Source organism: Entelurus aequoreus, linkage group LG19, assembly GCF_033978785.1.
Source record: "Entelurus aequoreus isolate RoL-2023_Sb linkage group LG19, RoL_Eaeq_v1.1, whole genome shotgun sequence".
Taxonomy (NCBI): Eukaryota; Metazoa; Chordata; class Actinopteri; order Syngnathiformes; family Syngnathidae; genus Entelurus; species Entelurus aequoreus.
Genome location: NC_084749.1, coordinates 38,708,365 through 38,721,638, shown reverse-complemented (window position 1 = coordinate 38,721,638; position 13,274 = coordinate 38,708,365). Strand labels below are relative to the sequence as shown.

Sequence of the window (13,274 nt, the reverse complement as noted above, 5' to 3'; positions counted from 1 at the left end):
AACGTTGTGATGGGTTTTGGAAATGATTGCGTTCGTATGCTTAAAATGAGCAAAATACGTAGATATTAAATGTTATTATAACTGTGCCCGTTACTACACTACATATTTACTTACAGTGTGTATATATAACTATAATGGAAGTGTTTGGATGTGTTTTAGGGGTTTGTCGGCAGAATAGAGCAACTCCCATAGGCTCCATTGTAAGCTGACTTCTGGTCGCATTTATTAACAAATTAGAGTGCATAAAAAAATATAAACATACACTACCATTCAAAAGTTTGGGGTCACCCAAACAATTTTGTGGAATAGCCTTCATTTCTAAGAACAACAATAGACTGTCGCGTTTCAGATGAAAGTTCTCTTTTTCTGGCCATTTTGAGCGTTTAATTGACCCCACAAATGTGATGCTCCAGAAACTCAATCTGCTCAAAGGAAGGTCAGTTTTGTAGCTTCTGTAACGAGCTAAACTGTTTTCAGATGTGTGAACATGATTGCACAAGGGTTTTCTAATCATCAATTAGCCTTCTGAGCCAATGAGCAAACACATTGTACCATTAGAACACTGGAGTGATAGTTGCTGGAAATGGGCCTCTATACACCTATGTAGATATTGCGCCAAAAACCAGACATTTGCAGCTAGAATAGTCATTTACCACATTAGCAATGTATAGAGTGTATTTCTTTAAAGTTAAGACTAGTTTAAAGTTATCTTCATTGAAAAATAAGGAAATTTTAATGTGACCCCAAACTTTTGAACGGTAGTGTATGTTTTTTGTCTTACATACGGTTTGTGAATGATAGTCAAAATTCCAACAAAAGTGCAGTTCCCCTTTTAAGTGAATCATAACTGACTTAATACTGGTGGTGTATCTAAGTTATATTCTTTAACTAAAAAAAACGACCGTATTTTTCGGAGTATAAGTCGCTCCGGAGTATAAGTCGCACCGGCCGAAAATGCATAATAAAGAAGGAAAAAAAACATATATAAGTCGCATTTTTGGGGGAAATTTATTTGATAAAACCCAACACCAAGATTAGACATTTGAAAGGCAATTTCAAATAAATAAAGAATAGTGAACAACAGGCGGAATAAGTGTACGTTATATGAGGCATAAATAACCAACTGAGAACGGGCCTGGTATGTTAACGTAACATATTATGGTAAGAGTCATTCAAATAACTATAACATATAGAACATGCTATACGTTTACCAAACAATCTGTCACTCCTAATCGCTAAATCCCATGAAATCTTATACGTCTAGTCTCTTACGTGAATGAGCTAAATAATATTATTTGATATTTTACGGTAATGTGTTAATCATTTCACACATAAGTCGCTCCTGAGTATAAGTCGCACCCCGACCAAACTATGACAAAAACTGCGACTATAGTCCGAAAAATACGGTAATCATATTACCATCATACAGTATATCGTAACTAGAGATGTCCGATAATGGCTTTTTTGCCGATATCCAATATTCCGATATTGTCCAACTCTTAATTACCGATACCGATATCAACCGATACATACAGTCGTAGAGTTAACACATTATTATGCCTAATTTTGTTGTGATGCCCCGCTGGATGCATTAAACAATGTAACAAGGTTTTCCTAAATAAATCAACTCAAGTTATGGAAAAAAATGCCAACATGGCACTGCCATATTTATTATTGAAGTCACAAAGTGCATTATTTTTTTTAACATGCCTCAAAACAGCAGCTTGGAATTTGGGACATGCTCTCCCTGAGAGAGCATGAGGAGGTTGAGGTGGGCGGGGCTGAGGTGTGGGGGGGGGGGAGTAGCGGGGGGTGTATATTGTGGCGTCCCGGAAGAGTTAGTGCTGCAAGGGGTTCTGGGTATTTGTTCTGTTGTGTTTATGTTGTGTTACGGTGCGGATGTTCTCCCGAAATGTGTTTGTCATTCTTGTTTGGTGTGGGTTCACAGTGTGGCTCATATTTGTAACAGTGTTAAAGTTGTTTATACGGTCACGGTGTGACCTGTATGGCTGTTGGCCAAGTATGCCTTGCATTCACTTGTGTGTGCGAAGAGCCGTAGATATTATGTGACTGGGCCGGCACGCAAAGGCAGTGCCTTTAAGGTTTATTGGCGCTCTGTACTTCTCCCTACGTCCGTGTACACAGCGGCGTTTTAAAAAGTCATGAATTTTATTTTTTGAAACCGATACCGATAATTTTGAAACCGATACCGATAATTTCCGATATTACATTTCAAAGCATTTATCGGACGATAATATCGGCAGTCCGATATTATCGGACATCTCTAATCGTAACAGCAATCATTTCTGAAAAAAATCCTACATCTGCATGCTGTCTGTGCATTATGATTAAGTATTTTAGTAAATAAAACCCCGGAAGACAAAAAGTCATTTGTCTTCCTGGCGGTCAGCCCCTTTAGATCCAATGACAGGATTGAGAGAAAGGAGTCCAAGAAGGAGCCTCCTCATGTGGACGGTGCAAACGTGTTTGCAGTAAAGATATAATACCTGCGCTTGCTGTTCCAGCATATACTGCTAAAAAACCCAAAAGAGGAAATCAGAGGAAGAAAAGAAAGACGCTGTACGTCTAAAAAACCCTAAAGAAGAGCCAAAACACGAATAAATATTCAAGATTGCAGGCCAGTCTTGGACTAACTTTGGACGTGCAAATGGCTCTTTTCCTTGAAGACAGGTAATCTAATGTTCCATTTTCCTTTATTTTGTGTGTATCGTTTTTGCACAAATGACTATTCTCCGATAGTAATTTATTTTCTGCAACAAAATACGAACTAGGGCAGGGGTCGGCAACCCGCGGCTCTGGAGCCGCATGCGGCTCTTTAGCGCCGCCCTAGTGGCTCTCTGAAGCTTTTTCAAAAATGTATGAAAAATGGAAAAAGATGAGGGGAAACATTTTTTTGTTTTGTTTTAATATGGTTTCTGTAGGAGGACAAACATGACACAAACCTCCCTAATTGTTATAAAGCACACTGTTTGTATTAAACATGCTTCACTGATTCGAGTATTTGGCGAGCGCCGTTTTGTCCTACTAATTTTGGCGGTCCTTGAACTCACCTTTAGTTTGTTTACATGTTTAACATTCTCCGACTTCCTAGGACGTGTTTTATGCCACTTCTTTTTCTGTCTCATTTTGTCCACCACACTTTTAACGTTGTGCGTGAATGCACAAAGGTGAGTTTTGTTGATGTTATTGACTTGTGTGGAGTGCTAATCAAACATATTTGGTCACTGCATGACTGCGAGCTAATCCATGCTAACATGCTATTTAGGCTAGCGATGTGTACATATTGCATCATTATGCCTCATTTGTAGCTATATTTGAGCTCATTTAGTTTCCTTTAAGTCCTCTTCATTCAATTTATATCTCATGACACACTATCTGTATGTAATATGGCTTCTAATTTGTTGCGGCTCCAGACAGATTTGTTTTTGTATTTTTGGTCCAATATGGCTCTTTCAACATTTTAGGTTGCCGACCCCTGAACTAGGGGGATCCTTCAATGCAACTTCAGACCGTTAACAATCAATGCGTGTGCACGTACGGTTCTCGTGTGCAATATCATGCTCTTCCAGGGAGGAAGGCGACTGGGAGGGACTATCAGCGAGGTGCACAGGTGCACAAAGTGGCTGCATGAAGGCCACATGGACAGCAAACAGAGGACAACAAACTCTGCTGGCTGAGTTTATCTGCGTTGACCACTAATAAATCAAACAATGGGCACTTAGCTGTCAAGACCATCCATCCATCCATCCATTTTCTCCCCGCTTGTCCCTTTCGGGGTCGCGGGGGGCGCTGGAGCCTATCTCAGCTGCATTCGGGCGGAAGGCGGGGTGCACCCTGGACAAGTCGCCACCTCATCACAGGGCCAACACAGATACAACTTTCAATACTCCTAATTCAAAGGTTATATGTACTACTTCATGTCATTTAAGAAGCATTTTAAACCAACTAAAAACTGTCAGCATATTTGCAATTATTATTCAAAAATATTCAAAGCAAACAGTTGTTACTGTCATAGTCACACACGTGTCCATGCACCGACTGAGAAATAGTGCTGTTTACCCAGCACATAATCTAAATGTCATTATTTTTTGGAAATTTAAACTATCGTCTGTGTCTGACATTTATATCCTAGCATGCTGTCAAGCTGTCATGCTTATCACCTGTGCGACTTCCCGTCGTGTGTGATAATCGACAAAATAAAAGCATGCATTTATTATCGTTCGTTTATTACCATGCCGTAAAAGACCAAGTGCTGCAAAATGTCGTTCATTTCGCCAACTAACGTTGTTTGAACAAAAAAGATATCTGTGCTGTCATCCTTATATTTGCCTATCCCAGGGGTCGGCAACCCGCGGCTCCAGAGCCGCATGTGGCTCTTTAGCACCGCCCTAGTGGCTCTCTGGAGCTTTTTTAAAAATGTATGAAAAATGGAAAAAGATGAGGGAAAAAAAAAAGTTTTTGTTTTAATATGGTTTCCGTAGGAGGACAAACATGACGCAAACCTCCCTAATTGTTATAAAGCACACTGTTTATTCTATTAAACATGCTTCACTGATTTGAGTATTTGGCGAGCGCCGTTTTGTCCTACTAATTTTGGCGGTCCTTGAACTCACCGTAGTTTGTTTACATGTATAACTTTCTCCGACTCTCTAGGACGTGTTTTATGCCACTTCTTTTTCTGTCTCATTTTGTCCACCAAACTTTTAACGTTGTGCATGAATGTACAAAGGTAAGTTTTGTTGATGTTATTGACTTGTGTGGAGTGCTAATCAGACATATTTGGTCAATGCATGACTGCAAGCTAATCGATGCTAACATGCTATTTAGGCTAGCTATATGTACATATTGCAGCATTATGCCTCATTTGTAGCTATATTTGAGCTCATTTAGTTTCCTTTAAGTCATCTTAATTAAATTTATATCTCATGACACACTATCTGTATCTAACATGGCTTTTAATTTTTTGCGGCTCCAGACGGATTTGTTTTTGTATTTTTGGTCCAATATGGCTCTTTCAACATTTTGGGTTGCCGACCCCTGGCCTATCCTATACATTCACTGAAAATTAGATTGCCTGGAACCTCAACGTTAAAAAAATCAATGGGATGAAAGTAACTGTTACTATATTTTATAATTTTCAATTATTTCAGTCAATCAATCAATCAATGTTTATTTATATAGCCCTAAATCACAAGTGTCTCAAAGGGCTGCACAAGCCACAACGACATCCACGGTTCAGAGCCCACATGAGGGCAAGGAAAAACTCACAACCCAGTGAGATGTCAACGTGAATGACTATGAGAAACCTTGGAGAGGACCGCAGATGTGGGTGAAGAATTAAACAATTTGGCTCAATTTGAGGAGAGACGCCTGGACACTGTACCCTTGCACAGTGTCTCAGCACGCTCTGCCAAAGGATTGCACGCGTCCTTCTTTTATTTGGACCTTCCCTGACCACATGGCAACAGCTGCTTCCTAAAGGACGGGGTCGTAAACAGCCATCGCCTTTGATTACAAAACAGTTCAAAAGAAAAGGTCGGTTCAAAAAAGAGGTCGTAAAAGAGTTCAAAAAAGAGGTTCGTAAAAGAGTTCAAAAAGAAGTTTGTAAAAGAGTTCAAAAACCGGTCATAAAAGAGTTCAAAAAGAGGTTCGTAAAAGAGTTTAAAAAAACGATCGTAAAAGAGTTGAAAAAAACGGTCGTAAAAGGGTTCAAAAAGAGGTTTGTAAAAGAGTTCAAAAAACGGTCGTAAAAAAGTTCAAAAAAAGGTTCGTAAAAGAGGTCAAAAAGAGGTTCGTAAAAGAGTTGAAAAAAAACGGTCGTAAAAGAGTTTAAAAAGAGGTTCGTAAAATAGTTCAAAAAGAGGTTCGTAAAAGAGTTCAAAAACGGTCGTAAAAGAGTTCCATAAGAAGTTCGTAAAAGAGTTTTAAAAAACGGTCGGAAAAGAGTTCAAAAACAGGTTTGTAAAAGAGTTCAAAAAGAGGTTCGTAAAAGAGTTCAAAAAGAGGTTCGTAAAAGAGTTCAAAAAACGGTCGTAAAAGAGTTCCATAAGAGGTTCGTAAAAGAGTTTTAAAAAACGGTCGGAAAAGAGTTCAAAAAGAGGTTCGTAAAAGAGTTTAAAAAGAGGTTCGTAAAAGAGTTCAAAAAACGGTCGTAAAAGAGTTCCATAAGAGGTTCGTAAAAGAGTTTTAAAAAACGGTCGGAAAAGAGTTCAAAAACAGGTTCGTAAAAGAGTTCAAAAAGAGGTTCGTAAAAGAGTTTTAAAAAACGGTCGGAAAAGAGTTCAAAAAGAGGTTCGTAAAAGAGTTCAAAAAGAGGTTCGTCAAAGAGTTCAAAAAGAGGTTCGTAAAAGAGTTCAAAAAACGGTCGTAAAAGAGTTCAAAAAGAGGTTCGTAAAAGAGTTCAAAAAGCGGTCGTAAAGAGTTCCATAAGAGGTTCGTAAAAGAGTTTTAAAAAACGGTCGGAAAAGAGTTCAAAAACAGGTTTGTAAAAGAGTTTAAAAAAGCGGTGCCTGGAGTGGAGTCAGGCCCTGCTTCCTCTCCGCTTTGTAGTTCTTGGGTCAGACAATATCTTTCTGTTGATTACAATACATGAAAGAAACAGAAACACCTTCATGTTGCTCCCCCCCCCCTACACAGTGGAGTTTTACAAGCCTTCTTCTTGGTAGGTTCAAAGACAGCTTTTGGTCTTCTCGCCGGGAACTCATTTCAACACAAAGTTTTTGTGATAACTTCGATAAAATTATTCTAACAAATAGTTTCACACTTGTAAATACTTGATGTTTGGAAATGTGTCCATCCATTTAGCATCGTCCACGTTCAGAGAATCGATTATTTTTCCTACCTCTAACAACTTTGCATTTTTTTTGTCTCCAACATTCTCTACTCCTCATATCCAGTCTTATGGCTTTTGACACCATCCCCCGCTTGGACCCACCACCGTCGTCAGGAAAGAAGCGGCTCCCTCGGGCGTTAAAGACCACCCAGGACATGATGATCTCGTCTGACCCTGTGGTCTCCTCTCTGGACGCAGCAGACCCGTCCTCGCCGCCCTCCTCCCCTGACAAGACACCGCTTATCGCCAAAGAGGAGCCAAGGAGCGTCAATGAAGTGCAGAAGACAGAGCTGGAAGACGCGTCGGCAGAGATCAGCTCTACTGACGACCAAGCCGATGAGACCGAAACGGGCAGCGATGGAAGAGTCGATACAGTGAGAGACGAACCAAGTGGAGGAGATGCAGAGGAACACCAGCTCCACCTCTCTGTGCCAGACCTCATCAACAAAGATCCCCCACTGCTGGAGTCCAGAGTCAAGAAGCCTTCAGGTCCGGACTCCAGACTTGCCTCCACCCCGAGCACTGGGAATACTCCCTGCCGTATCAGCCTGGGCGAGGAGGCCCTGTTGGCCAATGGCAGCCCCTGCTGGAAAGACAATGGAGTGGATGTTGATGACGCAGAATCACACCCAGACCTGCTGTCCTTTGAATAACCGATCCATGGGTAACATCTCAGTGTGAGTCACACCTGTCTTAATATCCCTTCAGAATGTAGTTCTAATACTCTCTTACATTAATTCCATCGCTCTATATCGACCACTTCAGGAAAAGTTAATTGAGAAAGTATTTCAGAAGCCAAATATGATTTTGTTTTACGGTCGGGGGGTCGCAGCTTACTGCGAGGTCCGTTCCCCCGGGATGCAAACGGCCGACTCCGGACAGGACTTGCAGGTAGGAACATGATTTATTCCTCGAAAATCAAAGAGATACAAGAAACAGGAAACAAGCCGACGGAAAAATGTGCTGATCGCACTGGAAGCTAAGGCTACCACTTAGCATAGAATAGAGATAGTCAATACTCACGTAACTTGTTGCATAGGCAAACAAAGAAGCCAGGACGAGTGTGGCGAGAGAGGTGAATAAATAGCTCTCTGATTAGTGGTCGACTGCAGGTGAGCGTGCCGACCACTAACCAGAGGCAGGTGAACCCAATTAATCCCAATAGAAACCAAAACAAACCCAGAGGTGCACAAAACAGGAACTAAGGGAGTCCAGAAATAAAAGAACATAACAAAAACATGATCCAGAACATGACAAAAACATGATCCGGGCCACGGATCATGACATTTTGATTATCTTTTGCTGCTTTTTAAATGCAGACTAGCATTTGAACGACCGACTGCTTGGTCGAACTTTTAACATTGATATAGTAATAATGACTATACTATAATAACCGTATACTAAATTAACATAACTGGAAATGAGATCAACACTGTTGATGCTGACTGTTGTTTTCTCCCACTCCTTTTTCTCTCCTTGTTTTAGAATGTAAGTTTCCTTTCAATTTCTGGCAACGAGCGATCGCACAACAAGAGACTGACAAACACTGCAGACGTTTTGTTCTTTCCGGCCATTTTCAGCCTACGAACAAACTGTAACGTGCAAAGGAGAGTCGATTTAGCTTTTATATGCTTATATACACTCATATTCATGTAATTCAAATATCATAATCGTGTGTCACGTTGACTTAAGGGAATTTAGTTGCTTAAGCAGGATACACACATTATATCATATGTATGTTTGTATGTAATATTATAGATTTTTATTTGTTACACACCCCACATTTTTTGATGGTACTGCACACCATAACCATTCTGACCCAACACCAATTTAGAATCTCACATGATCTTATGATTATGGCAAAATCCCGATTAATTTAACCTTCTACCTCGATTTACGTTAATACATGATTATTACACTCTCAACTACTACTCTACTTTTGGGTCAACATCATTCCTGATGTAGCCAAAATTGGGTCCAAACTCACACAGAATTTTCCCATGAAGCTTCTGTGTAGTGGTTTTGGGACACTTGGTGCATTAGTAGAGAGAGAATAACAGTGGATCCTCCATTTACGAACTTCATTGGTTCTCGAACAGGGTTCGTAAATAGAAAGGTTTGTATATTGAAACACACGTCTCCATAAGAAACTATAGAAACACTAACAATGAGTTCCAGCCTCGACAAAGGTCCATATTTTAGTAAAAGTTTGTAGACTTTGAACATAATATAAGGTGTTATACAGTACAGTGGAAAGTCCATTTAAAAACTTAAGTGGTTCTTGAACATGGTTCGTAAATCGAAAAGTTTGTATAGTGAAGCTGAGTTGCCTATAATTGGTCCTAGCCTCGACAAAAGTCCCTGTACTAGTAAATGTATATATATGTGTGTGTGTGTATATATATATATATATATATATATATATATATATATATATATATATATATATATATATATATATATATATATATATATATATATATATATATATATATATATATATATATATATATATATATATATGACCGTTGAAAAGTTTGGGGTCACATTGAAATGTCCTTATTTTTGAAGGAAAAGCACTGTACTTTTCAATGAAGATAACTTTAAACTAGTCTTAACTTTAAAGAAATACACTCTATACATTGCTAATGTGGTAAATGACTATTCTAGCTGCAAATGTCTGGTTTTTGGTGCAATATCTACATAAGTGTATAGAGGCCCATTTCCAGCAACTATCACTCCAGTGTTCTAATGGTACAATGTGTTTGCTCATTGGCTCAGAAGGCTAATTGATGATTAGAAAACCCTTGTGCAATCATGTTCACATATCTGAAAACAGTTTAGCTCGTTACAGAAGCTACAAAACTGACCTTCCTTTGAGCAGATTGAGTTTCTGGAGCATCACATTTGTGGGGTCAATTAAACGCTCAAAATGGCCAGAAAAAGAGAACTTTCATCTGAAACTCGACAGTCTGTTCTTGTTCTTAGAAATGAAGGCTATTCCACAAAATTGTTTGGGTGACCCTAAACTTTTGAACGGTAGTGTATATATATATATATATATATATATATATATATATATATATATATATATATATATATATATATATATATATATATATATATATATATATATATATTAGGGCTGCAACAACTAATTAATTCAATCGATTAAAAACGATTATAAAAATAGTTGCCGATTAATTTAGTCATCGATTCGTTGGATCTATGCTATGCGCAGAGGCAATTTTTTTTTTTTTTTAATTGTTATTTTATTTTATTTTATTGTTTTTATAAACCTTTATTTATAAACTGCAACATGTACAAACAGCTGAGAAACAATAATCTAAATAAGTATGGTGCCAGTATGCTGGGTTTTTTTTCCAATAAAATACTGGAAAGGATAGAAATGTAGTTCGTCTATTTTATCCAATTATTAATCGAAGTAATAATCGACATATTAATCGATTATCAAATTAATCATTAGTTGCAGCCCTAATATATATATATATATATATATATATATATATATATATATATATATATATATATATATATATATATATATATATATATATATATATATATATATATATACACACACACACACACACAGCGACTTTCGCTTGTCGGTTTGTCTGCAGCAGGGAGAAAGGGGAAGGCATTGTCAACAACGCTGTGGATACTTCTTGAATGCTTCAAACCACAATTCCCTTGCCCAATACTTTCTTTAGACTCTTATTGGCTAGCAAAACTAGAAATAAATGTGTAAAAGGGCAAAAAAACCCACTTCAAAAGCAACCAAAGCAGCATGGTAGCTAACTGTGCTGACTGAACAAGAAGTGAGCACCAGAGATCGATCAGCAATGGATGTGCTTCCAGGCACAACATGGTAGCCCTGTGGGCACACAGAGGGTAGATCAAAGGCTCTTTGTACACCAAAGCATATTTTTATTCGGTCTGCGGCTCGTAAATCGAAAAGTTTCTCTGATAAGGGTTTTCTTAAACCCACTGTACAAGAGGGTGTGGGGTTGCATTAAATAGCAGTTAATTTTAAGTTAAAGTTAAGTTAAAGTACCAATGATTGTCACAAACACACTAGGTGTGGTGAAATTGGTCCTCTGCATTTGACCCATCCCCTTGTTCACCCCCTGGGAGGTGAGGGGAGCAGTGAGCAGCAGCGGTGGCCACGCCCAGGAATCATTTTTGCTGATTTAATCCCCAATTCCAACCCTTGATGCTGAGTGCCAAGCAGGGAGGTAATGGGTCCCATTTTTATAGTTTTTGGTATGACTCGGCCGGGGTTTGAACTCACGACCTACCGATCTCAGGGCGGACACTCTAACCACTAGGCCACTGAGTAGGTGAATATGTGCCCAGCCCTATGGGATGTAGTGAAAGCTAGAGGAAGACAAGTAGAACGCACAGCATGTAACATGTAAGCGGACATACAGTATGAGAGGAGGAACTTTTAACTATTTTTGACGAAAAAAGAGATCTGTGAGAAACATCTTAAAGACAGCATGACCTCTCACTTTGTAATCCACGCAGCAAGCCACAGGTGACTTGTTCTCAAACTGAGCGAATTAATTGAGTCTGCGACTTTTTTACCAACAAACATTACAAAAATTGGATAGTTTAAAGTTTAACATTTATTATTGTCCACATCCACCCTTTGTGGAGCCAATTATTGGGACCAATTAACACACCTCAGACCACATGATAATCTGAAAGGATAATTTTATAAGACAAAATCGGTAAAATCGGGACAAAAACCATCCAATTAACTTTTTATGTGTGTTTTGTTGCGTCTGCCCAGTATTCCCTCTCAGGGAATTAAAGTCACTGGTCAATCCCAAGTTCTTTCATATGACATATATGCAGAGTAAGAAGGACCATCAAGACAGAATAGGAATATTATCAAGTTTTACTAAAGCTTCAGGAGACCAGCCCACACCAATACATTCATATCGGCTTCTCGAATTGGTCTAACATTCAAACGAAGGAGACAACTTCCTGCATCCGAAGAAAGCCCCCACCTGTCCGGAAAAGAATACTGCCTCATTGTTCTACTACAGATAAGATATAAGGGAGTACTCCAACTCCTACATTGCAAGCCTTCAAGGTAACACACACAGTTTACTTGCGGACATAAAATTAAAAAAATAGAATGAGTACAAATGGAAAAACACTAGCTGATTTAAACATGACTATGAATAAAGAAAGAACTCTTAAATATGCTTAAGTCCTTGCATATTTGAACCAGTCCGACTCCAGTTTTACACTCAAGAACCTGCCAGGCGTGTACTAAGTCTTTACACTTTAACTCAACACAACTTAGGGGGTCACAAGTACATCCACACTGCATACAAACATACACATGGATAAAGCACCATTCTACATGGCAAAGTTGCAATTGCCACAGTAGTCAACACTCTACTGCCATCTGACGGCTAAAGTGGATAGTGCAACCCCCAATTCGACATGTTCCATGTGTCGGGGTAAACCGCGACAAAAGGGGCCATACGAGTGTCATTGGCCCCCTGCATAAAAGCGGGCCCCTTGAGCTTGGGAAAGCAGAAAGTCAGGCAGAGAGAGGTTGGTGGAGAATGAATGATGGTATAGAACAGGCCTGGGCAATTATTTTGACTGGGGGGGCCAAATTTAGAGAAAGAAATGTGTCTGAGGGCCGGTATATCTATTTTCAGGAACTGTTGCGTCAGACCAGTTTTTCCTCCCAGGGAATCTAAGTCACTGGTCAATCCCAAGTTCTTTCGATGACATATATGCTGAGTAAGAAGGACCATCAAGACAGAATAGGAATATTTTCAAGTTTTACTAAAGCTTCAGGAGATCATCTTAACCAATACATTCATATCGGCTACTCTAGTTGATCTGGCATTCCAACGGAAAAGCCAACTACTCTGCACACAAAGAAAACCCCCATCTCTCCCCCTCACAACACTGATGAGGAAAGAGTGGGTGTTGTATTTCACATTCCAAGGGTTAAGACCCGAAACAGACAATCTGAAGACAAAGAGAGAGACTGGTGGAATATACAAAGGAAAAGTACTAGCTGCTCAAACATGGCTATGAATAAAGAAATAACTCTTAAACATATATGCATCCTCCACAGAACACTAATACAAAACCTCACAATAATGTCTGAATGCTAAAAACGTTTTGACAGACCGCCTTCAAAAACGGAATGGAATTTGACATTTTTCTATGAACAATAAAACACTGAATATTGACAACAAATGAACGTCACACCCCCTCTCTATCGACATATTTTACAATCAAGCAAAAACGTGACAAAAATGCGACAAACAGCGAAATATGAACGCAAAGGGTAAAAATACAATCTGATACATCACTAAGCTTTAGAACTTTGTTGTGAAAATCTCCTTCCACGTCTGTC

At 39.0% G+C, this 13,274-nt stretch overlaps 1 protein-coding gene across 2 annotated transcripts in view; it reads left to right on the top strand.

The window, feature by feature from the left end:
- Window positions 1-9,237, top strand: part of LOC133635361 (carboxyl-terminal PDZ ligand of neuronal nitric oxide synthase protein-like) — a 264,836-nt gene extending 255,599 nt beyond the window's left edge. For both annotated transcript variants that reach the window (XM_062028500.1, XM_062028499.1), the window contains exon 13: window positions 6,918-9,237. In XM_062028500.1, the coding sequence (XP_061884484.1) occupies window positions 6,918-7,506 (589 nt within the window). In that variant the 3' untranslated portion in view covers window positions 7,507-9,237. The remainder of the gene's footprint in view (window positions 1-6,917) is intronic.
- Window positions 9,238-13,274: the final 4,037 nt, after the last annotated feature.